The sequence below is a fragment of the Garra rufa genome, chromosome 11, assembly GCF_049309525.1.
Source record: "Garra rufa chromosome 11, GarRuf1.0, whole genome shotgun sequence".
NCBI lineage: Eukaryota > Metazoa > Chordata > Actinopteri > Cypriniformes > Cyprinidae > Garra > Garra rufa.
In genome coordinates, this window is record NC_133371.1 from 9,286,032 (window position 1) to 9,311,784 (window position 25,753).

The window sequence follows — 25,753 nt, forward strand, 5'->3', positions numbered from 1 at the left end:
TGCATCATGTATTGCACATTATTTCAATTCACAACCACGGATGAGTTTGAATAGAATGCTCATGAAAAAGAGTTTATTAACAACATGCAATAAGCAAGAAACATTTTCAAAAGCTACATAAAAATCTCTAAAAAAAGGGGGAAAAAATGCAGCACACTACAAATGCGTTTTAACAAACATGCTACAAAATATGCATCAAGCTGACTTCATTCTTCTGAATGGATAACGTATGTGCAAACTATAGGCAACACCTGGGACATGGCAGGCAAAAAATGTACGTAGTACTTATAAGGATGCTTTCATTAGCCCAGGCACATCCTGTTGTGTGTGTGTGTGTGGGAGAGCGAGAGATGAGTCATGAAAATTGCCCTCTTTAAAATGCTAAGATAATGAGAATCGTTTCGAGGTGAACACATATCTCCCGTCATGCTACAGACTGCTCTGTGGGTACCTAGTAAGTCATGTATACTTGTTAGGAGATCAAATATTCCCAGTTAAAATATTTCCATTTTTCATAACAAAGTGGACTATGTGACATTATCATTAGCAGCGTATTGTTAAAACAGCCTCAAGTTCCGTTCCTGAGAACTCACTCTTCTCACATTGCCTCTTCACTCTATTTCATTGACTTGTCATGAAAATCAAGAGAACAATGAAAATAAAATGGCTTTATCCAGTAAGGGAAAAGTTACATTTATAGCTATAGTGTTGCATTAGAACCTGAAGGTGAAGAAAGTGATTTAGAAATATTACAGACCCACAGTCTGTCTTAAAGAGATAGTTCATCCAAAAATGTAAAATCTTTCATTTACTTATCCTCATTTTGTTCCGAACCTGTATGACTTTCATTATGACTAATGCAAGACAAATATTTTAAAGAATGCCGTTGTCCAAACAGTTTTATGTCCATTGAGTTTGGACAAAATACAATGTGCTCCACAAAATAAAGAAAGTCAAACAGGTTTGGAACAACATGAGGGTGAGCAAATGATAAGAGAATCTTAATTTATGAACACATACAGTAGTCCTAATAAATCCAACACTGCATGAATTTGTAACAGGTCTGGTGTGCTTAGTGGGTTTGCTTTGTATCTTGCGGCTACGTCTCATCAAATCTTTTATTGACAAGAAGAAAGAAACACTAATCCTAGAGGTGAAAACCAAAAAAGCAAGATGCAGCTGAAAACAGCTGGGGATGGACTTGTAAATCTGGTTTACAAAGTTTGAAGACATGTCATAGTTTCCGAGTCGAAATGCTCTATCAGATCACAAAAGCAAAAAAAGGTGCTAAGATACACCATGATTCGTCAAAATATTGGTGTCCGGAACATTGTGAAGCCAGAGACTATACACCAAGAGTTTTTAAAAAGCTTAGCTTAAAGTTCTGAGTGCTCACAAATGACTGTTAGATCGTATTCGGCTTGGACCCGGAAACAGTAGTCAATACGTCATGACTTAAGAAGCGGTTTACGTTAAATTAATTTTAAAGTAGAAATAAGCAGAGTTGTTAGTGGCCAGACTCATACAGTGGTCATGAGTTTAAGGGAGCCTGAACGAAATCGCATGATTTTCTTTTTGAGAGCATGTGAGGCTTTAATCTTGACCACAGCATTGGAGGAATTTTGCGAAGAAGAAGAGGGGGATGGGGACAAACGAGGGGGCAGTTGCTGAGGCCAGACCAGCTCTCCGCTCTCATCTGAGGTACTGGACACTGAACTGGTTCTTGGAGAAAGAGTCTCGCTCAGACTGGAGTCAGACCTATCGGTCAGGGCAATAGCGGCTTCTGACTGCTCTTGCACCCTCTGGTCCTGCTCCACGAAGTGAGCACTAGTGCGTTTGGTGGGTAATTGATTTAGTCTGAATTCCTGAAGATCTTCTTTGTATATTTCCTCATCCTCTTCTTGACTGAGATCCGCTGAGGAGCACCACAGCCGCTGACCGGATGGGTAAAACTCGTCACTGTGTTGCCTGCCCATGTCCCGTCCCACTGTGTAATATTTGTGCTCCGGCTGGTCCGCCCATCCTTGAGAGACGCAACTGTCCTCTGACCGAGAACGGATGGTCGACTTGGTTTGTCTCTCTCTTGGAGTTGTCCATCTTTCCTCCGGACTTCTTCTGGCTAGGGACCGAAGAAGAGCCCACTTTTGGGATGGAATGGGCTCACGGAACTCAGGAGTTGATGACGTAGGTACGCAGGTGTGATTGCAGCAGGTGTGAATGTGGGGTTTCATGGTGTCTGGCATTGTGGGACGGCGTTGGATGTAAACCGGCTGATGCCGAGGAGAGTCGCTGCTGCTGGCGTAGACTTCTTCGACTGCATACTGATCCATTTCCAAGGAGGATTCTGGTTCCTCACTGCTTAGTGAAGTTGGTCCAGTTTGGCCATTTGGATGGTTTATGTAATATCCATCTTGGGATTCACGCTCATTCTCTTCCTCTGAAAGGGTTGCCCATTCTTGCCATTCCGTTTGGTCAAGCTGTGGATAAGTAGGTGGGTATCTGTGTAAGTCATGCCACTGATCGTGATCAGAGTTGAGTTCTGCTGTAGATCTGAGGTGTCGTCGCTGTAGGAGTCCTAGGATGTACGTCTCCACACGCATAGCCTGCTGAATGTCTTCTTCTGTTGGGCCGTCATCTATCTTCACCGCAAGATCTGTCTCAGCATCAGAGGTGAGGCTCATCTCGGGCGTAAGGCTTTCATTCCCATCAGCTATCTGATCTGTAATCCAGTGAGGACTTTCTTCATCTTCTTCTTCCTCCTCGATTCCCTCAGCAATACCCTCCAGTGGTGGGTATGGGGCAGAAAATGAGCGGGGCATGGTGGCATGTACGATGGGCTCCATATGACCCTCCCAGTCCAGCATGTAGGCATCTGTCAGTAGGTGAGAAATAAAAGATTTATGAGAAAATGTTATGACCCAGAAAGAAAAATGGTGCATTAAGAACCGGAGGGTGAAAACTTTTGAACAGAATGGAGATTTTTTCTTTCAGTAATTTTTTCTTATTTTGCCTAAATGTCATATTTTTTCATTTAGTATTACCCTTCAGAGCCTACAGAAGATACTTACAGAAGTAAGTAGAGACATTTCCCAGAAGACAAAATAAGTTAAATTTACCCTGATCCTTAAATTAAAAAAGTTTTTACCCCCCAGCTCTTAATGCATGGTTATTCCTTTTGGAGAATCAGTGAGCTTTTGAACCTTCTGTAATAGTTTCATATGAGTCCCTTAGTGTTGGAAAGGGTTCCAAAGCACAAAAATACTGAAAAAACTAAATAATTTGTGGAACCTGAAGGATTTTTCTGAAGAACAGTGGGCGGTTTAACCTGTCAGGACAAACAATGAACTCATAAACAACTATCACTAAACAAAACACAGCTGTGGATCATTTAGGTAGGAACACAGTATTAAGAATGACTATATGTAAAAATCTTTTATGTGAAATATTTTATTCAGGTCAGTACTAAATAAACAACAACATGCATTTTGTATGATCCCTCTTATTGTGCTAAAATAATTAACATTTTGCAGATTCTGAAAGGGGGATGTAAACTTTTGACCTCAACTGTATAGGCCCATAGTGTACAAATTAATGCAATGATATACAGTAGTATTAACAAAAATTAGGTGTGAAATATGATTAAGTAAACACTCACCCACAGATCTAGGCCTGTGACAGGAGACACTGAGGTTTGGGGAGGAACTGGAACGCAGTGGAGGAGACAGACATTCACTTTGTTCATAAAACCCTGAAGGATCAAGATAAGTCAAAATATTATTTTCATTTATTAGTTATTAGCTTTTATTGTTTTATTCACAATATCTGAATATATGTTTCTGTATTCAATTTGCCAGCTATTACTAAATAACTATGTGATGACAACACATTTCCTAACCCAAATGCCAGATCATTGAATAAATGGTTCATGTTGCATATGCAGCCAATGAACTCGCTGCTTCACATTTAAATGCCTGGTTAGCAATCGCTAGAACCCTACACCTTCCCCAGCTCCACCTGTATAGATTTTTTTCAATAAACAAGTAAAAAAAAAAAAAAATTTGTAGTAGGTTACAAAAACACGTAGTAGTTCCAATCTATAAACAGTTCTACTGTTCCTTTTATATGTTCTTATGCCTGTTAAAGCATATAAACTCCAGATTAAAGTTTTAGTAGAGACACAAAACTAAATAATATAGCAGCCTGTATATTTAATATTGGCCATCTTTTGTATTATATTACCAACTAACCAAAAAAAAAAAAAAAAAATCTATTGCAGTATTGGCCAACCGTTTTGTAGGACACTATGAGGAATAAATTATTTATAGTGTGGTGGACTACCTGAGCTTGATGCACTGGGACTGTCCAAATCCTCCTCTGTATTCTGCTCACATGCAAGTCCTGTATCCAACCTCAACTCACTGAGCTGCTGTTGCAGTGCTAGCATCAGCAGACTGGGGGCACCCTGGAGTCGGTTCTGCAGGGTAGGACACAACAATCAATCATAAAGGCAAATGGAGAACGTTTATGATTTTGCAATCACGGCCTACATTTGATCAATTCACACATTTCCTGAGAATTAAACTCATTGGCTTGGGATTGGAAGCACTGACGTGTTACTGTTTAAGCTACAGGAATGCAATAACAGAATATCAATACAACAGCTGGCATACACGCACACACACACACACACACACACACACACACACACACACACACACACACACACACACACACACACACACACACACACTGGTTTATATGTTTTATGGGGACATTCCATAGGCGTAATGGTTTTTATACTGTACAAACCGTATTTTCTATCGCCCTAACCCTACCCTACACCTAAACCTAGCCCTCACAGGAGATTGTGCAAACTTTTACTTCCTCAAAAAAACTCATTGTGCATGATTTATAAGCCTGTTTCCTCATGGGGACCTGAGAAATGTCCCCACAAGGTCAAAATTTACTGGTATTCCTATCCTTGTGGGGACATTTGGTCCCCACAACGTGATGAATACCAGGCACACACACACACACACACACACACACACACACACACACACACACACACACACACACACACACACACACACACACACACTGGTTTACATGTTTTATGGGGACATTCCATAGGCGTAATGGTTTTTATACTGTACAAACCGTATTTTCTATCACCCTAACCCTACCCTACACCTAAACCTAGCCCTCACAGGAGATTGTGCAAACTTTTACTTCCTCAAAAAAACTCATTGTGCATGATTTATAAGCCTGTTTCCTCATGGGGACCTGAGAAATGACATTTGGTCCCCATAACGTGATGAATACCAGGTACACACACACACACACACACACACACACACACACACACACACACACACACACACAATATTTTATTAAATGAGAGGGCAATTCAGCATAATATAGGATTTTTTTTGCACTTAAGAACCCATATTAACCCGTGTCCCAAATTGCAGTTATTCCTCCTCACCCTCTCTGCATAAAACATTGTTAAATCTTTAATGTTTTAAAAGGTTGGAAATCAGTGATATTACAACACCACAAACTGGTTTCTTGCATAAATAAAATTTTTTTATGATGTGTTAAACATCTACATTAGAATAATCATTATTTCTGTGACAACAGATATGCAAGATGGCTTGGATAGACAGCTACTGGCATGTGTGTATGTGTGCATGTCACTCGTGTAGCGTGTTCTCGTGCGCACCACTGGCAGTAGTTATGTAAGTAAATGGCAAATGCACTAAACCTGAAACGTCAATAATTTAAAGTCAGGATAGATACTGTTGCGACTGCTATTTTTTAATCCTGTTGTTTTGGTTTTGTTTCAGGACCTGCTGTAGTTTCATATTCTTGGCAGCTAATAATTCAACTATTAAAACATTGTGGTTGGCACCACGTAGCAAGTGAACCCATGTTTAATGTAGTCTGGGTCTGGGTTTTATTTTAGTTCTGTTCACAGTTTAGTTTGTCCAGATTTTGCATCACAGTATGTTCCACACCTGGCCTGAATCACCACTCAAAGAGTATTTTTTTTTTTTTTTGTTATATTTTGCTGGCCTATGACGCAAAGGTGGTTTGACTTGGGCCATTATTTTAACCGCATTCTCTATTTACGGCTCAGTGTTTTTCTCTTCATATTTTCCATAATAAAGGGTATAATGATGACAAAACCGACATGGAAACAGACTGGAAAGAATGAAAAGATTTTAGTTACACACTAATGCATTTCATATTCACCAATTTTTCATTTGATTTTCAACAATTTAGGTTGAGACAGGCTGATCCCAAAGGTTACGATATGTTTGGAATAACTTTAGTTTATATAACATCTAGGCTTGCCATGGTGTAGACTAATGCTGGTTTATTTAATTATACAAATCTAAGTTTAATTTCTAAATGTATTATTTAAATCATGTTAAAATGTAAGCATCAAATATGATCCGTTAGACTCTCATTGTTAATCTCTCATAGTATTGGACTGCATGATATGTTTTGCCTTCACAATAAAAACTACAGAGCTTTGATCTAAGTAAGCATTTAAGCATAATCTTAATAAGACATATTATTGGGAGATAGAACGACAACTGATATTTACTGTACATGCTTTTTATGTACAGTTGAAGTCAAATGTTTACACGCACCTTGCAGAATCTGCAAAATGTTCATTACTTTAGCTAAATAAGAGCGATCATACAAAAATGCATGTTATTTTTTTATTTATTACTCACCTGAATAAGCTTTTTCAAATAAAATACATTTACATATCATCCACAAAACAAAATAATAGTTAAGATTTATAAAAATGACATGATTCAAAAGTTTACATACACTTGATTTCTAATACTGTGTTGTTACCTGAATGATCCACAGCTGTGTTTTTTGTTTAGTGATTGTTATTCATGAGTCCCTTGTTTGTCCTGAACAGTTAAACTGCCTGCTGTTCTTAAAAAAAAAAAATCCTTAAGATCCCACAAATTCTTTGGTTTTTCAGCGTTTTTGTGTATTTGAACCCTTTCCAACAATGACTGCAGCTGCGTTTCCATTAACTGATGTTATGCGACTGAAACATAATTTTCTCTCGCGATAAGTAATGGCAACAGATTTTTGATTACCCTTTAAATTGCGTGAATTGAAATTGCAAATTGAAAATACGCCCATATATAGCAACGAATTTTTACGCTCACATGAGGTGGTTTGTCAGGCAATTCGAAAAAGGAATATTTCACAAAACAGCAATGTAAATGTTTTTTTTTTTTTTTTTTGCATCTACAAGTCACATTCGATTAAATATAGCCAAAATCCCACACAAATCCATTGGCATGACTTATCACGAGAGGAACATCAGTTAATGGAAACGCCGTCATTTCGCAATCCCAAATCTGTAATGGAAACACAGTTACTGATGCATTAAAAGGAAACACGGGGATGTAAACTTTTGAACAGAATAAAATTTGTACATTTTTCTTATTTTGCCTAAATATTATATATATTTTTTCAATTAGTGCTACCCTTCAGAAACTACAGAACATTCGTACATGTTTCCCAGAAGACAAAATTTTACCCTTTTTTAATTTTACCCTGATCTTCAAATTCCAAAAAAGTTCACCCCACGGCTCTTAATGCATCGTGTTTCCTTCTGAAGCATCAGTGAGCATTTGAACCTTCTGTAATAGTTGCATATGGGTCTCTCAGTTGTCCTCAGTTTGAAAAGATGGATCAAAATCATACAGTCATTGATGGAAAGGGTTCAAATACGCGCACACACACACACACAGCTGTGGATCATTCAGGTAACAACACAGTATTAAGAATCAAGCATATGTAAACTTTTGAACAGGGTCATTTTTAGAATTTTAACTATTTTCTCTTGTGGACTACATGTAAACATTAGAAAAATAATTAACATTTCGCAGATTCTGCTAGGTGTGTGTAAACTTTTGAAATGAAATGTAAGAAGTTTTCTCCATATTGTCACTAGATCCTACTTTAAGCCATAAAAGCTCATATATAAGCTATATATAAGCTATTATTAGGTCTAAAGGAGCCTACTCACAAGAGAAAGCTAAGCATTTGATGTTAAGACTGCGTTAGATCCATTTTAAGGGTGTGGAAAAAGCAGAGTCAGTTTAAAATCAAGTGGGAATACAGCAAATTGGATTTCCGTAAGCAGAAGCCTCTCTGAAATTCTCACTGGATATTGGACAACTGCATCAGAGCTAAGTTACACTGCAATAAATGCTTTTCTTACTTAGATTTTTTGTCTTGTTTCCAGCCAAAATATCTCCATTTTCCTAAATCAAGAAGGATTTTCTGGATGAGTAAAAATTATTGTCTTGTTTTCAGAAAAAAATGTGTGAAACAAGCAAAATAATCTGCCAGTGGGGTAAGAAAAATAATCTTGTTTCCGGTGTTGTGCCTTTTTTCGACCCCTGCCAAATTATGACCCCCTCTCGTTGAAAGCGCTACCTGATTGCCTAATCCTAACCCCACCCCTAATCCTAACCCCTCCCCCACACCTAACCCTAAACCTACCAATACTAGGGGGGTAGTAATCTGGCGGGGGTCAGAATTCGGCACAACACCGGTTTAGGCATGGGATGATAACCGGTTTCAAGGTTTACCGCGGTTTGAAAAAGTCACGGTTTCAAAACCGGAAACAAAAAAAGTTATACCGTTCCTACGATATGCGCATTTTCTGTGTCAAAGTGAAAGCGCAGGACTCCCTACTAGGTTGTGTGTCTGCGTCCCTGCAGAGAAAACAATGCAGCCCCTCCTCCACCGGTTAGTGCTCAGGCGCGTGTCTGTGTTTGTGCACGTGATCCACAGTCAGTGAGATTCAGCAGTAATATAAGTTCAGGACGGCCAAAGGAGGTGAATCCCCACAACACAGAGTGGGGAATAGCAGACTATATGTACTAATTTTACGTTTCTGTGAACTTTAGCACAACAATTAAGTTAAAGTGAAATCACGTCTTTGCTTTTAAGCCTTCTGTCACGTTAAAGGTGCAGTGTGTAGGTTTTGTGGCATCTAGCGGCGAGATTGTGAATTGCAACAGAGTACCGCTCACCCCTCCCTTTATACAGAACTACGGAAGCCGATACAGGATTTAAATCTCACCTTTTTTTGACAGCAACGAATAGTGAGATTTCTTTTAAAATGTAATTTAAGGAATTATTCAATATTTATTCAGTTAACTTTATCATTCAATAAAACTATGTTATTGTGAATATTACTTGTTCATCATTGTGTCAGTGTTTTTTTCGCAAGCTGATTCTATGTTAATAAAAACATAATGGTTAATTAAGGTCTTTATGCACCCCTGAAAACATAGTTATTGCACCACTGTCTAGAGATCATCTTAAATATTACACGGGGCACCTTTAACACAAGTGACTGCAATTTAATTTAATTAAGAAGATTCAATTATTTATTTTAATTATTTTGCCTTCTGTTCCATGTTACAAAATGTTCTATATGTTTCCTAAAATAAAATATACTGTAATCCGTTTGGGGAAAAAAAGGTTGTTTTTTTTTACCCAGACATTTAAATGTAACATTGTAGAGCAGTGATTACAATACCGTAATACCGTGAAACCGTGATATTTTTATCCAAGGTTATCATACCGTCAGAATCTTATACCGGCCCATGCCTATTCCGGTTTGAAATAAGATTTTTTTTGCTTACTCCACTGGCAGATTATTTTGCTTGTTCTAAGCAAAAACCCACTTAATTTTGACTTGTTTTTTCTTCGAAAACAAGAAAATAACTTACGCATCTACAAAACCCTTCTTAATTTAGCATTTTTTTAGATATTTTGGTTAAAAACAAGACAAAAAAATCTAAGTTGGAAAAGCATTTTTTGCAGTGTAAATATTTTCTGAGACTTGAGTCAAATCCTTTTTCTGCAACACACCATTTCCATTGAAATCAGCACAGCAGCATGTTCATTTTTCAAGACCAAAATAAGACTTAAAATAACTTGTTCTTAGAATCTAATGGCTCATATGAAACCACTGCAACGTGGTTTAGCGGCTGAGGTCAAAGCTCAAGCACATGATAAAAATGACAAGTATAAGAAAAGAAACCAAAGGACAGCGAGATTGGAGCAGGAATCAAACAAAGACCACAATCAAACACCCACTGAAAACATGATCCAGTTGTGATGATTTTAGACATAATCTCGGCTATTCGTGAAGTCTATGTCTCAACCTTTCCTTGGAGATCTTTGATTCCGCTTCACGATTAACCGCCGTGAGACAGCGTGACGGATCACCTGCTTTGGTGTCTCACCCTCAAAGGCCCGATGCACAAAAGCATGCAGAAGGCAGCAGTCTATTTGATTATCAGAGAAACAGACAGGACCTGAGGGAGATCAGGCTGCATGTGTACTCTCATTATCTGGATGCCGTGAGCGCCTTGCCTTTAATGTGCCAAAATGGGACACAACCAGCACCCCCATTACACACACACACACACACACACACACACACACACACACACACACACACACACACACACACACACACACACACACACACACACACACACACACACACACACACACACACACACACACACACACACACACACACACAGACATGCCCTGCCCCCACTATATCCTCACACACACACACACACACACACACACACACATACACATCACTCTAACACTCCTAAAGTACAAAATACATCACTAAACTGCGCTAATAATTTTTCTGAAGCACACATCCACAAGAGTTAAGAGAAGCTTTGGCCTTGAGGGCTGATGTAGTTCATTTAAACAGATGTTGTATGTGCAAACAAGCTACTATAATTCAAACACTGCTAGGTTTTCAACTACAAAGCTAAACTACAAATGAATCTGTGGTGTGGCACACTGGTTTAAAGCACAGGGATTGACATGAAACAACTGGGATGAGATGTAGGATTTCTCCCAGTTACATTGCTAATTATATAATTAAAGGGTGCGTTTGTAATTACATGTTACCCACAGGGCTGTGTGAACACTGCACTGCACTCCGTCTTCACTACAGTTGCCTGAAGAGATCAAATCTGATTGTCTATAGTTGGTTAATTAACAATTGCAGTTTAAATCAGTCATGAACACAAAGCTAGCTGATAGATGAATACATAGATCAATAGATAGATAGAATGTTTCTTGAACAGCAAATCAGCATATTAGAATGACTTCTGACGGACCATTTGACACTGAAGACTGGAGTAATGATGCTGAAAATTCAGATTTACACATTTTTCAATTAAAAAAAAATTGTACTGTTTAAAAACTTTGGACTGGTATATATCATTCCAACATCTAATGACAATGTTAACTGATGTCTAATTGGCTACCGACGTCAGCTGGCATTGATAATTTGTTGTTTTTAGGTTGTGTAACCAAAATCCAACTTTAAGTCAACATCAAATTCATTCTCCAAAATGCAACATTTGATTGAGGATGAAACACTGATTCATTTATTTTGTAAAAACTGTAAACTTTTGGAATAGTTTCAGTTAAAAGATATAATTTGTTACTATAATGGTAAAACTAAATAAAGGTGCTTTAAAAGGTTCTTCATGCGATGCCATAGATAGAAGAACCATTTTTGGTTCCACAAAGAACCATTCAGTCAAAGGTTCTTTAAAGAACCATTTCTTTCTTACCTTTTTATAATCTGAAGAACCTTCTTCCTCCAAAAAGAACCTTTTGTGAAACAGAAAGTTTCTTCAGATGTTAAAGGTTCTTTATGGAACCATTTAGACAAAAAGGTTCCTTGGCATCGTGAAGCACCTTTATTTTTAAGAGTAATTCATTTTAGTTTGGGAAATTTTTTATTCATAAACAAAAATTCTCTAAATCGCAGCCTTCTTTTTGACATTTCTTAAATGAAATTGATGCTTTCCTTAAATATTTTATGTTAATTGAAAAGAAAGAAAAGTGATAGATTTTTGAAATATTATGAGGATTGTTTTGGTAAAAAAATACTGATCCGTAAGGTTTTATTTATAAGGTATTATTATCTTATTTTATTTATTTATTTTAAGTTATCGTTATTATTCTGTTATTGTTTTTATTTATTTGTCTGTATGTATTTATTTTTGTATTTGAAACTTTACAAGGTGTGATGTTTTGTTTTTTGTTTAATGGTTGTATTAAAAAAAAAGCAACGTCAACCTGACATTATATTGCAGTCGAGTGCCTACTGGGATGATAAAATTTTGCTTCCAAAATGCTTGTTTTCACTTGTTTCCCTTCCAAATGCTCTTCGAATGCATCATTTATGCCATGAATGCAGCATGAATTTGATGAGCAAAACTATCAGATACTAAAACTCTTAAGAATCGTTTTTTTTTTTTTTTTTTACTTTGCAATTTATTGATGGAGTATTAAAGGAGTAGTTCACTTTCAGAACAAATATTTACAGATAATGTACTCACACCCTTGTCATCCAAGATGTTTATGTCTTACTTTCTTCAGTCGTAAAGAAATTATGTTTTTTAAGGAAAACATTTCAGGATTTCTCTCCATATAATGAACTTCTATTGTGCCCCCGAGTTTGAACTTCCAAAATGCAGTTTAAATGCTGCTTCAAAGGGCTCTAAATGATCCCAACCGAGGAAGAAGGGTCTTATCTAGCGAAGCAATTTGTCATTTACAATTTATATACTTTTTCAACTCTACACAGAGAACACACAGAGCTAGACGAGATGAGCTTTTGAGATTTAAAAGTATATTGATTGTATTTATTTATTTATTTTGAAAATAACCCATCTTTTTTCTAGATAAGGCCCCCACTTTCCTCGGCTGTGATTGTTTAGAGCCATTTGAAGCTGCATTTTGGAAGTTCAAACTCGGGGGCACCATAGAAGTTCATTATATGGAGAGAAATCCTGAAATGTTTTCCTCACAAAACAATTTCCTGACCACTGAAGAAAGAATTTTGAAGAATCTTGGATGACAACGGGGTGATTACCTTATCTGTACATTTTGGTTCAGAAAGTAATTTACTCCTTTAAAAATTATATAAGTAGCCTAATTGAATGCAAATGAATAAAAAAAAATTGTATTCATAGTCTGTAATCTCATTATTAAAAATAAAAAGAATCGTTTTAGAATCGTATCGGAAACGCATCGTGAGGTGCCTGAAGATTCCCACCCCTAAGAACCTGAGTGAAAGGCTAAATGAATGGCGCTTTGGTGAGCGAAGCTCTCATCAGTCGGGCAGATTGAAGAATGTTTTCCGGTGGCCGCTGAAGCGGAGCGCGCAAGCCGCTGACAGCTCATTTGGGTGATGCGTCTCGAGCTCACCCGCACGCGCCCGTCCCGCGAGAGCCTGACTCATTAATATTCCGCTCCACGCGCCTTTTGTCTGATCCATCTATGGGGGGAGAAACTCTGGGGAAAGAGAGAGTGCTGCTTATTTGATTTCTCTCACCGCCTTTTCACGGGGCCTTTATTGAAAACTGAGTTAGAGTGAGGTCCCGACCCTGGAGGCAGACATACTGATGGACAGGTAATGAAAGGACAGGAGGGAGGCGCTCTGTTAGTTTATAAATACTGTATTACTTTGTTAAACAGTACGCCTCCCAAGCCCCAAGGAATAAGAAGAAGAGTGAGGATAATATATATTGAGGTTCACAAAGAAAATAAATAAGCTATATTTGTATAGCTAATAATTACAATTTACTGTAATAATGTAAGGCTATATACAAATAATAACATAATAATATTATAGACTATAAATATACAGTTAAAGATAATTTGTTAGATAAAGTAGGAATAGTTATATCCACGTGAAACGAACAATGGATAGTTAAAGGTCTGCAGACCCCGCCCCCTTTTCCAAGTGCACATCAATCACAGCTGTCAAAAACATACACTTGCTGTGAAAGGAAATTGCCTTTAATTATACTGCACAACTGATTCTGTTAATGGCATTATAACTGCATATTGGTGTTATAAAAACCTATATCGACACTGCAGTTTTCACTTGGCAGTTGTTAATTATGTAACACCAGAAAGTACATTTTAGCCTCATGTTTTTGTGCGCTCTTGCACATTTGACCTGAATAATAATGACAGGACTGACTGGCTCATGTCTAACTTTTCACAACACTTTTCGACTATCCACGCTGGAGCATTGTTTTCATCAGGGAACATGTCGCACCTACCAGCTGTCGTCTTAAAGTGAGCTGCTCCTGCTCTCTGCTGCTGCGGGCCGGACCCACATCGCCCCAAGCCGGGCATCCTGGCACAGAGTCCCCGAGCGACAGGGCGCCGAGGACCAGGCTCTCCTGCCGCTGCTTCAGTATCTCCAGCTCACACAGCCACGTCAAACTAGCCTCCAGACGCTCTTTATTCCGACTGCGCTCTTCTTCCATCTTCAGAGGAATCCCGAGGTCCACCAGGATGCTCCTCAAGCTTCCCAACAGAACAAAAGCAATCAATCTTTCAATATGATCTGCGTCAGCCTGCTTCTGCTACAACTGTGGACGTTGTTTACATTGAAAATAGACAATTGCCATTTAGCTCGAGTGTTTTTTCTTAACACGCGTGTCTGTCGGTCATATTTCTGCGGTTGGACAATATTTGGGCATTTCAGTTTTGAATCTCCACTCACGCCCCTCGCATTGCTGTACATTGAGGTGTTCCCTGCTTATTAGAATATTCCGCCCTGTCCGCTGTGATTGGTTGGAAGCTATCAGTCACCGCCTTCCTGAGAACTTCCCACACTCTAATTGGTCAGTCCCCCGCAGCTTAATTTGCATACAGACCATGGCGGGTCTTCGTGTGCTCAACCGTAGACAGATGAATGAATGGACGTGGAGAATTTTAATTTTGAACGGTGCGACAGACTGACAGGTCAGAAGACACGAAAATTAATGCGTGGGTGACTTAATAAGGATAATTAATGAATATTTGGCTAACAATTCGGGTTTGTTGTCTGAGACTGAACTGGAGCGCGATGTAAGTTACACTTTGTGTTTTTAAAATTGGCCTCGAATTCGATTGAAGAAATGTTTTTGAATAGGAATTATTTAGCTGTGAACACTATTTCTCATTATAAACTCGTCCCACAATTTATCCAATATTGGTATTTCAACAAAACAAATATGTGTTTATTCGTTTTAAAACGCAACGCTGGTCCAAGCTTCTAAATCTAGATACACAAGTGTATGCGTCTGGAGATTACGTAATGAAAGAAATGGGTTATGTCTCTATCTAGTGGCTAGACTTGATAGTGCACATTAGCGTTATAATTCTCTGTTGTATGGAAAATATTGAGATTTCTTTTTTAACGAGGTGTTTTGAGCTTCATTCGAACTCCCATACGCATGATTAGCATACTGCGGAATGAATTTAACTTGTAAAGTAGAAAATAAGTGTATAAATAAATTCTACAATCTATATTTGGTTTAGGCTAGAGCACTTGTGCTCTATAAAAAATATCATTACCACCACCTTATAACTTTTCCTTTATATGACTGATTTAAAAATGACAAAATACAGGCTATCGGTTAAATTAAAATAAGAAGTTAGTGAGTCCTGCAGTGCTTCCTGGTTAAGACTCTCAACTCGGAATAAAAACAGGAATGATGCCACAGCAGAAAAAGCGTGCATGTGTGGGTTCAGACCGAGCCGAGATGGTCAAATAAATGCATTTTTAAATTTCTGTAGGGTATCTATGAAGCGTTCTAAAAAGAGTCAGATTAAAAAACACAAGGTATGTTCCCAGTGTTGTTTTATTTTTATTATTATTTGTAATCTGTCTACTTCACATAGATCAGAGAGCCACTGAATCAGAGTCTCTATTAGACAAAGTTGTTGGAAGAATGGAAAACTGTGCACAGCGCAGCTCTGCTTCCTATATCAGTGAACACTGCACATATTGTCTTATACATACAGTGCATATGGAAACATGTACAAATCAGCCTGGTCTAGATATAAAAACAGCTCTAAAAGTAAAAAAAAAAAGTACAGTAAGTCATTGCTACACCATTTCTGTTATGGGATGCCATAAATAGACATTGTCAGAAATCAGTCAGTACACTTTCAAGAAAATAAACTTGATTTGTGATACAGTCATGTCGATCATGAAACCACAGCACAGGTACAGTGGAAATGACATCAGTGGGCGATCCCATAGCACAGTCTATGATATGAAAATGTGAAATAGAATTTAGAACAATGTTTCTTTTGCCAGGATACTTCAACATAATTTCAATAGCCAAATCTCTATTAGTGACAACACATCTCAGTTGCAAAATGCCAACTCATATCTTTGGTCAGATACATCACAAGAAGTCATTGCATATGAGCAAAACAATCAGGCTGAAGGTTAATTATCATTTTTTGCTCTGGTGGAGTCGATAATGTTTACTTGTGTAGCAGAAGAAAACAGGTGGTCCACAAAAAAAACAAAAGTCAAATGCATTAAACACAATTCCACATGAGGCATTCACACACATTTATACACATACAGTACAGTAAACATGATTGTGACAGTGATTCATTTGCGTTTTCAATTTCAGCTTCAAAATATCAAACCATGAGAAACCAATTAATCTTTTTTTGTAACCACACATAATGAAAAATATAGAGAAATCAAATCCATATTGCAGAATACACACCCAACAACCTATACAGATGCACTCTAATGCCAAAATAAAAGAACAGTAGGAGAATCTATCAAATATAATATTTCAGTAGTTCAACTGCATTCTGGAATAAAATGCCGGCTTCAAACACTGCACAGAGCAACACTAAAGATGGATTTGAAAGATCCAAACCAAGAACCCCATCAGATTCTAAAGTTCTGAAGTGTGGAATACGATTACTGTAGATTTTTTTCTGGGGAAAAAAAAACAAAAACATCTTACATATACATTCAATACAATACCATGTGGTTTGTAGCTGGAATATTATCATATATCCTACCAGCAATGTGCCAGCAAACATATATTTCATACATCAGGCGTTTAGTCCTACAACGCCTGGACGTAAAGTGCCGCTTCTCTTCATGTCGTCTCACATGAGATTTTTTATTTTTTTTTACATTGACCTCTGTCTGCATAAAAAGGGAATTGTTGCATTTTATGTTATATATAAATAAATTCTACCATCTATAAATACTATATTTGGTTTAGGCTAGAGCACTTGTGCTCTATAAAAAAATATCATTACCACCTTATAACTTTTCCGTTATATGACTGATTTAAAAATGACAAAATATGGGCAATCGGTTAAATTAAACCTGTCCTGCAGTCCTGCAGTTCTTCCTGGTTTAGACTCTCACCTCAGACAGAATAAAAACAGGAATGATGCCACAGCAGAAAAAGCGTGCATGTGTGGGTTCAGACCGAGCTTAGATGGTCGTTTTAGACCACTCGGTTTTCTGAAGCCAGGCGGATGTGTAAACAGACGCCCAGTGGACCGAGCTGCTGGGCAAGAAAAAGGCAGTTTGGCTTCATGTGCCGGGAGGAAGACACAAGACGTACAAGTGGAATGATTTAAAACGTCACACGAACACACTTACATTCACCAAAATAGACACAGGTCAACTTACGCCACACGCACGCGCTCACATGGACACGTCTCAAACGTGCTTGTGCGTGTCGCTGAATAAAACGCAGTTGAATAATTACAAACTCCTTCCTTCTAGAGCTTTGATAAGTGTTCTATGTACATAAATTAACAATAAATATCTGCGATGACCTATATATATATATTGAAATATATATTAAATCTGGAATAAAGTATATTTTTCAAACATATTCATATATTTTTTCTACATCTTCAAATAAATCAGGAGATATCACAGTTTAGTAAAAACTAACAATGTTTATCCATCTTCCTGGCTGCGGTGTCCCTTTTCACAGTCTTTCTCTGGTGCAAAAATACTTTAGCATAATAGTGTACGCTTCACAGAAATGTAAGGTCTCTGTTTTTAGCGCGAGTGGCCCTTTTGCGAAAAACTAACCTTCTGGCGCAGGATTATCAAGGAAACCAGCCTTGATACTACAACTATATTTCATAATGCTTCCTGCAGAAAAGCTCTGATAAATGGGAAAAGGGACAGGGCAGCTATGTCGTTACATGTCAAAACCAAGCTAAAAGAAAATTTTCCTCATTTTTTTGTACCAATAAAACACTTCAAATTAAGAGGGGTAAAAAAATAATAAAAAGCATGCTCTTCGTTTTCTTCATCAGGTCTGTTCCCTTCCTCTGCAAACAGTAACATCTTCAGAAAGAGAACCTGAAAGAAAGCTGGAACAGTGATGAGCCCATTCAGACTCATCCAGTCCCACAATTCCACGGGACAGTCACGGCCTCATTTCCTGTGGGTTTGCTGTCCGCTTGGCCGATGGCAGTTCTGGTCCATGTCTTCTTCTTCTGGTCTCTTTTGTTTGTTATGCATAGTCATACATGCACATTTGGGCCCTTTGTTTTTTTGCCTTTTGTTCTCATACATGGTTCTACATTGCACAGCGCGCCCTGGTGGCCTGGAGGGTAAGTGTCAATAATATCGACTTCTCTTCTCGTCTGGGTCTGAGTTGTAATCTCTCAGACCCACTCCCTTCTTTAGGCTCAGTAAGGAATCCTTCATCTGTGTGAAGACACATAAGTGGTTATTTCACAATCGAGGTCAATTATATTGTTTCAGTGTGTATGTAGACATATTATATACCTGATCCAATAACAGTACTGAAGATTTGATAATCTCTCTCCATTTCTGGAGCTCGGCGTCGTGGTAGCGCTGCTGGGACTCCAGGAGCTGTGCCCATTCCATCTGTGTCTGCGGCAGTTTACTGCTAAAGCGCATGGGAACCAAAAACACTGTCAAGGAAGTTTGGGAATGTATAGACTCTTGTAATAAACGTTAACGTCTGCAGGGTCCGAGTGCAGTCCAAAAGTCTGTGGTGTTGTGGGAGGAGCTTAAAACGGCGGGTGGGGAAAAATCTGTGCATGTGCCTGACATTCTTATGGGTGGAGCTTAATATAATTGTGGGTGCGACTTAACATTGCTGTGGGAGGAGCTCACCACTGTGGGTGTGACTTATGTGACTGAATTATTGCTGGTGGACCTTAAAGGAACACTCCACTTTTTTTGGAAATAGGCTCATTCTCCAACTCCCCCCCCGAGTTAATAAGTTGATTTTTACCGTTTTGAAATCCATTCAGCCGTTCTCCTGTTCTGGCGATATCACTTTTAGCATAGCTTAGCATAGATCATTGAATCCTATTAGACCAATAGCATCACGTTCAAAAATGTCCAGCGAGTTTCCATATTTGTCGTATTTAAAGTGCCCCTATTATGCCTTTTCAAATATGATATTTCATGTAGTGTGTCATGTAGCTGTATGTGAACATAAACTATCTGCAAAGTTGTGACGCCGACAGTGCACTATAAATAAAGTTTTTGTCTATCAAAAAAAGGAGTCGGCTCACATTCGCCTAAACGAGTCGTCAGCAATTCGAATCTTTTTTCTGTAACGGCCACACGTCACGAGCTACACATTTGCGTAATGTCCGCCCACATTCAATTTCGCGAACAACTTGCCCGCCCACAAACAGTAGGCCTACCATTTTCACGTGGATTACATCATGTCAAGAAGACGCCCTGCGCTGTGACAGCCTGTGAGAGTGAATTTGTTTTATATGCCCTTCCGAAAGATGAAACTATCAGTGGTTAACATTAATTTTTTCAACACCTCAGCAGTCCAATGCCAATCTTGTGTTGTGTTCGCGTCATTTTACTGATGACTGCTTTTCTAATCTTGGGGAGTAACGTTACAACGCGAGATTCACCAAACGCTTGGTTTTAAAAAATGGATCAGTGCCCAGTTTATTTGGACCGGCTTGCTCCTCTGAACTTCTACCTGTAAGTATGATTAATAATTGTATTTTCTAGCGATCGTTCAAAATACGTCTTTGTGTACGTTATGGTGTGTAACAACCCCGCACATGTCTTGGTAACCGGCTAACTTGCGTTTCTGTAGTTCTGTTGTTCAGCTGTGAGTGCAATGTAGTCTAAAAAGTCTTGTGATTGATGCAGCTTGACTGTCTGTCTGCCTTATTAGTTTAAGTAATGATAATGATAAACGATGGCTTAACGCAGTGTTATGGATTGTACAGTGTTGAAGTTCACAACGTAGAGGTGTGCCCGGTTCGCTTACAAAAGCAAATTGCAAGCACTTTCCACAGTTAACATATGACAACCACTGAGAATCATCCTGCTCCGGTCGTGCTTGCAAAACAGTTTCTTGTCGATGTGACACTTCAACCGTTTCATCGTCATCCTCCGGCTCGAATTGATAGGGTAAAATCGAGGCTATCTTTTCTATGCATTAACAGGTCTCCGCAGCTGTCATTCAGTTATGCCAATGGGCGTTTCGTTTTGCGCTGTAGCGGTAGACCAATCCAAAAGGACTGCACCATCTGACCAATCACAGCAGTGAGGGCTCACGGAAAGGAGGGGTTTAGAGAGACTGATTCTTCGAACTGCTTCAAACGAGTCGTTTACGAATCATTTAGAAACGGGGTAAAAATAAATCTAATTTTGGAGAAAACTAAAGTGTTTTTTGAACTTGCATACATGTAAACCTGTTTTAAGAGACTATTACAACAATATTAACTACCTTTAAAATGGCATAATAGGGGCACTTTAAAACTTGACTCTTCTGTAGTTATATCGTGTACTAAGACCGGCGGAAATGCAAAGCTGCGAGTTTCTAGGCTGATAAGATTAGGAACTACACTTCCATTCCGGCGTAATAGTCAAGGAAGTTTGCTGCCGTAATATGGCCGAAGCAGGCGGAGTATTATCAGAAATGAGTTCCCAGCTAGTTTAGCATTTGCACATGTGCTGCGTGGTATTACTGCTCCTGCTTCGTGTTATGGGAGAAGCTCACAACTATGGGCAGGGTCTTAATATTGTTGTGTGGTGGAACATGGTTGTGGGTGGGGCTTCATATTATTGTGGGTGGGGTTAGATATTGCTGTGGGTTTGACTTGTGTGACTATGAATTATTGTGGGTGGACTTTAATATTGAGGATAGAGCACAATATTATCGCAAGTGGGTCTTGATGTTGTGGGAGGAACTCGAGGCGTTGCTTTATATTATTGTGGGTGTAGGCTGACATTCTTATGGGTGGAGCTTAGTATAATTATCATGGTTATGAGTGGGGCTTCATATTGTGGGTGGGGTTAGATGTTGCTGTGGGAGGAGCTCACCACTGTGGGTTTGACTTGTGTGACTATATTGTGGATGGACCTTAACATTATTGAGGATGGAGCCTGTATTATTACGAGTGGGCCTTGATGTTGTGGGAGGAGCTCACAACTATGGGCGGAGTCTTAATATCGTTGTGCGTGCAGCCTGACATTCTTACGGGTGGAGCTTAATATAATTGTGGATCTTTGAGTTATGGGAGAAGCTCACAACTATGGCCGGTGTCTTAATATCGTGGTGTGGTGGACCATGGTTGTGGGTGGGGCCTCATATTGTGGGTGGGGTTAGATAATTCTGTGGGTTTGACTTGTGTGACTATTACTGATTGTGGGTGGACCTTAATATTATTGAGGATAGAGCACAATGTGTTATCGTAAGTGGGTTTTCATGTTGTGGGAGGAACTCACAAATGTAGGCATCGCTCTATATTATTGTGGGTGTAGGCTGACATTCTTATGGGTGGAGCTTAATATAATTGTGGGTCTTTGTGTTATGGGAGGAGCTCACAACTATGGGTGGGGTCTAAATATTGTTGTGTGGCAGAACATGGTTGTGGGTGGGGTTAGTAGATATTGCTGTGGGTTTGACTTGTGTGACTATGAATTATTGTGGGTGGTCCTTAATATTATTGAGGATTGAGCACGATATTATCACGACTGGGTCTTGATGTTGTGGGAGGAGCTCACAACTATGGGCGGGGTCTTAATACTGTTGTGGGTGTAGCCTGACATTCTTACAGAGGCTCAACAGTATTGTGGGTGGAGTCTGATATTGTTGTAGGTGGAGTTTAATACCATCGTTGTTGGGTGGGTCTTGGCTCAGTATTGTCCTAGGTTTGAAGCAGCTGTAGTATGTGTGTTGTACCTTTCATGTAGGCGTAAGCCCTGCCAGCTGGTGAGGCTTTGTGCAGAATACTCCAGCATCCAGAGTTTATAGAACAGCATCACATTCAAAAACACCAGTAGCACCAGACTGCAGAGAGACATTAAACAGACACATGAACAACTGGGAATATGAACACATTCAGTAAAGAAAAAAATGACAAATGCTGGACTTGATGAGTAGTGTGAAAGTGACTGCATGTTAGATGAGAAAGTTTAGGAAATGGGTCATGTACAGACATATACAAGCAATTACACCTCCCTGCATCATATTTGCTAAATGTTTCTTACTGTTTTTGAGTTACTGATTCCAAAAATAGTTTGTCACACTTTCTCACAAAATATGATGCGCATTTCCTAGAATTTTTGCTTAGAACAGCCATTTTTAAGGTGAAGAAATCTTGTGTTCTCCCTTAATCAGCAGAAAAACTGCCACAAAGACAATTCCTGTCTTCCCCTGAGTCTAGTTACAACAACTTTTTTAATTCTCACATGATTTTCACATATGACATTATTTTATGTGAAAATTATGAATGAACATTAATTAAATTATACAATTTGAATACTTTATGAAACATTTGAATTTTTTTGTTCTTTTGATAACAGGATACAGGGCTGTGTTATCAATTCTATAATTGTATTGGAAATTTGTCTTAAATGCACTTAATGGAGACTGATAAGGGGTTACCGAGAAAATGGGCTAGAAAGGCAGCATAGAGTTGTGATTTTCTGAATGGATACATGTTTGACATCAGTAAAGGAATGTACCTTATACAGATCCTAAGGCCAACCACAAGAGGCAAAACCATAAAAAAAAGAAAAGAAAAACTTCACTAAGACAGATGCATAAAAGCATTTAAAAATAAACAGGACTGTATTCATTCTAATAAAAAGAGTATAGATACTGTTAAAATACTACTTACACAAAGCTGATGATGAGTAGTGGTTTAGAGAGGTTGCAGAAAATCCCGCCCCCTGGCGTGTGCTCAGGAATGTGTCTTGTCTGAGTGGAACCTGTGCGAAGCACATGCAAATGAAACCAGTCATATAATTTTAAACCTAATATATTTTCTGTTTGTGCATATTTGGATGTGCATAAACTCACCTGCCACGTGTTTGATGCGGTGGATGACCTCATCGTCTGTTGGTGTGGTAACGGGACTGAGGGCCTCATCTAGATGGGCTGTGCGCAGGTGGGTGGGGGGTCTTTTTCTCCGCCTTAGCGTGGAGTTCTTCAATGCTTTAGCTTTAGGAGATAGTCTGTGGCTTTCCATTACAGCATCCTCCATCTTCCCTAACTCCAGCTCTGGGAAAACAACAACACATATTTACTGGAACCAAATACAAGTGTTCATTTTTAGTGGTGACAAAGCATTCTGCACAACAGAAGGAGTAACATTATTGTAAAATGTGGAGTGAAACAAAAGAAAATTGTGGGTGGTGCCCGATATTGTTGTAAATAGGGCTTGAAATTTGTTGAGAATCAGTATTGTTTTGGGAGGGCTTTTATATTGTAGTTAGAGATGTTCCGATACCGATTCCGTTACCTGGGCTCAGGGTTACGACCGATACCGAGTACTGATCCGATATCTGGGTGTGTATCTGTATAGACATTTTTCTGACTCTTAACCAGAAGAATGCTTTGCATTTCCGGTCTCCAGTGTTTCTAGTGAAATTAGACGTTTTAAGACGCTTTAAGCTTGATGTCGACTAGTCGCTGGTCCTATAGAGGGTGAAACTAGATCCAGGACCTAAAGACAAAATAACTGATTAAAGCGAGCTATTATAGGAGCAGCGCTGTGTCATATACCATAGCTGTGCACAAGGTGTTCGAGTCTCAACTCAAGGTTTAGGCATATTTGTTCATTAATGACGTCATAAGCAACCAGTCGACGTCGACTCGACTTTTATCGCATGAATGTCAACCCCTAGTGTAATATTGTTGTGGGTGGAGCGCAAACTTGTGGATGGACCTTGATATGGTTAAGGTTGAGGCTAAAAGTTGCAGGCTCAAGGTGGTTTTGGGTGGTTGTGGGTGAATCTCAGGATGGCTGTAGGTGAGTTAATAATTGGACAATGAAACTGTGTCTTACCAAGGCTTTTGAAGTTCTCATCTAGCCCACTCCAGAAGTTCTTCTCAATAAAGCCCTTCACCAGCCCCCATGGCTGCTTCCTGTACCTCAACTCTGTAGAAACCCTGAAGGATGGATGAATCACATTGTTGACAATCCACACCTGCCTTTCTCTGTTTGGCCTTAAACCAAAAAAACTACGGCCTTGTTCATCCGTACCTCAGCCGACACTTGTTCTTGGCCACGCGTGTGAGCATGTAGCGGTTTAGGGTGTAGAAGTAGTCATGGTACGGCACGTCATGAGTGATGACTTCCGCATCGATGATGTAGCACTCACTCTCGTGACTGGCCTTATACAGAGTCTAGTTCAGAGAGAAGATCCATTAAAAATTTTAAAACACAGACACATACACAAAACAGGAGGAGGATGTCCAGTCTAGATGACCATTTCACCTGAGTCTCAGTAACTGTAGCTGTTTTAGGAGCCAGTGGGTTGGTCAGGGAAATTGTGTACATGATCGCCCTGGTTTGATTTCCAGCATCTTCCTTCTTCCAAGGGTGATACACCACATCTGTGAATAGATGTGCAAAACCAAAATAAGAAAGCAAAATCAGAAGCAAAATTATTGTAGTAAACTCAAACAAACAAATAAATGTTAACTGAAATAATATATACAAAATAGTATTTAAACTTATTTTGTTTCAGCTATTTGCTTTATATTTCTTATTTTAATTGGTTTTAACTTTATGTACTAAAATAATAAACCAAACAAAATTACAAATATTTAACTAATATTAAAATGAAAAAAAAAAATATCTAAAAATAAAATAAAGTCATAAAAACATATAATAGTATCTCAGTGATACTAAAATTACATGTAGTTAAGTATTGGAAATATGCTGTCGCTCAAAAGTTTGGGATTGTTATGTGATTGTTATGTCTCTTCTGCTCATCAAGGCTGCATTTATTTGATCAAAAATACAGAAAAAAACGGTAATATTGCAAAATGTTATAACAATATGAAATTATTATTACTTTAAAATATTATTTATTCCTGTGATGCAAGCTTAATTTTCATCAGCTGTGTCACATGATCCTTCAGAAATCTTTCTAATATGTGACCCTGGACCACAAAACCAGTCTTAAGTCACTGGGGTATATTTGTAGCAATAGCCAGCAATACATTGTATGGGTCAAAATTATTGATTTTTCTTTTATGCCAAAAATCATTAGGAAATTAAGTAAAGATCATGTTCCATGAAGATTTTTTGTAAAATTCCTACTATAAATATATTAAAATGTAATTTTTGATTAGTAACATGCATTGTTAAGAATTTAATTTGGACAACTTTAAAGGTGATTTTCTCAGTATTTTTTTATTTTTTTTTTATTTTTCCTATCCTAACAAACATACATCAATAGAAAGCTTATTTATTGAGCTTTCATATGATGTATACATCTCAGTTTTGTAAAATTTAACCTTATGACTGGTTTTGTGGTCCAGGGTCACATATAATGATTCATTATTAGAATTATCAATGTTGG

The 25,753-nt window shown here is 38.5% G+C and overlaps 2 protein-coding genes across 12 annotated transcripts in view; both read right to left on the reverse strand.

Moving 5' to 3' along the window:
• Positions 1-145: 145 nt before the first annotated feature.
• Positions 146-14,626, reverse strand: dact3b (dishevelled-binding antagonist of beta-catenin 3b). The gene is made up of 4 exons (XM_073850961.1): positions 14,193-14,626; positions 4,339-4,474; positions 3,656-3,748; positions 146-2,872 (listed from the first exon to the last, which is right to left on the reverse strand). Exons 1-4 carry the CDS (start codon positions 14,400-14,402, stop codon positions 1,521-1,523), a joined length of 1,791 nt encoding a protein of 596 aa, XP_073707062.1. The 5' UTR covers positions 14,403-14,626; the 3' UTR covers positions 146-1,520.
• Positions 14,627-15,534: 908 nt separating this feature from the next.
• The window catches only part of gramd1bb (GRAM domain containing 1Bb), a 116,791-nt gene continuing 106,572 nt past the window's right edge, over positions 15,535-25,753 (reverse strand). For 6 of the 11 annotated variants that reach the window (XM_073850045.1, XM_073850047.1, XM_073850048.1 and 3 more), the window contains 8 exons: positions 24,661-24,779; positions 24,427-24,569; positions 24,229-24,332; positions 23,241-23,441; positions 23,059-23,149; positions 22,119-22,226; positions 18,710-18,833; positions 15,747-18,628 (listed from right to left, as the gene is read on the reverse strand). In XM_073850045.1, coding sequence (XP_073706146.1) covers positions 18,539-18,628; positions 18,710-18,833; positions 22,119-22,226; positions 23,059-23,149; positions 23,241-23,441; positions 24,229-24,332; positions 24,427-24,569; positions 24,661-24,779 — 980 coding nt within the window. In that variant the 3' untranslated portion in view covers positions 15,747-18,538. Of the gene's footprint in view, positions 15,597-15,746; positions 18,629-18,709; positions 18,834-22,118; positions 22,227-23,058; positions 23,150-23,240; positions 23,442-24,228; positions 24,333-24,426; positions 24,570-24,660; positions 24,780-25,753 lie in introns of those variants that run through there. The other 5 variants (XM_073850046.1, XM_073850051.1, XM_073850054.1 and 2 more) reach the window with 2 other exon arrangements.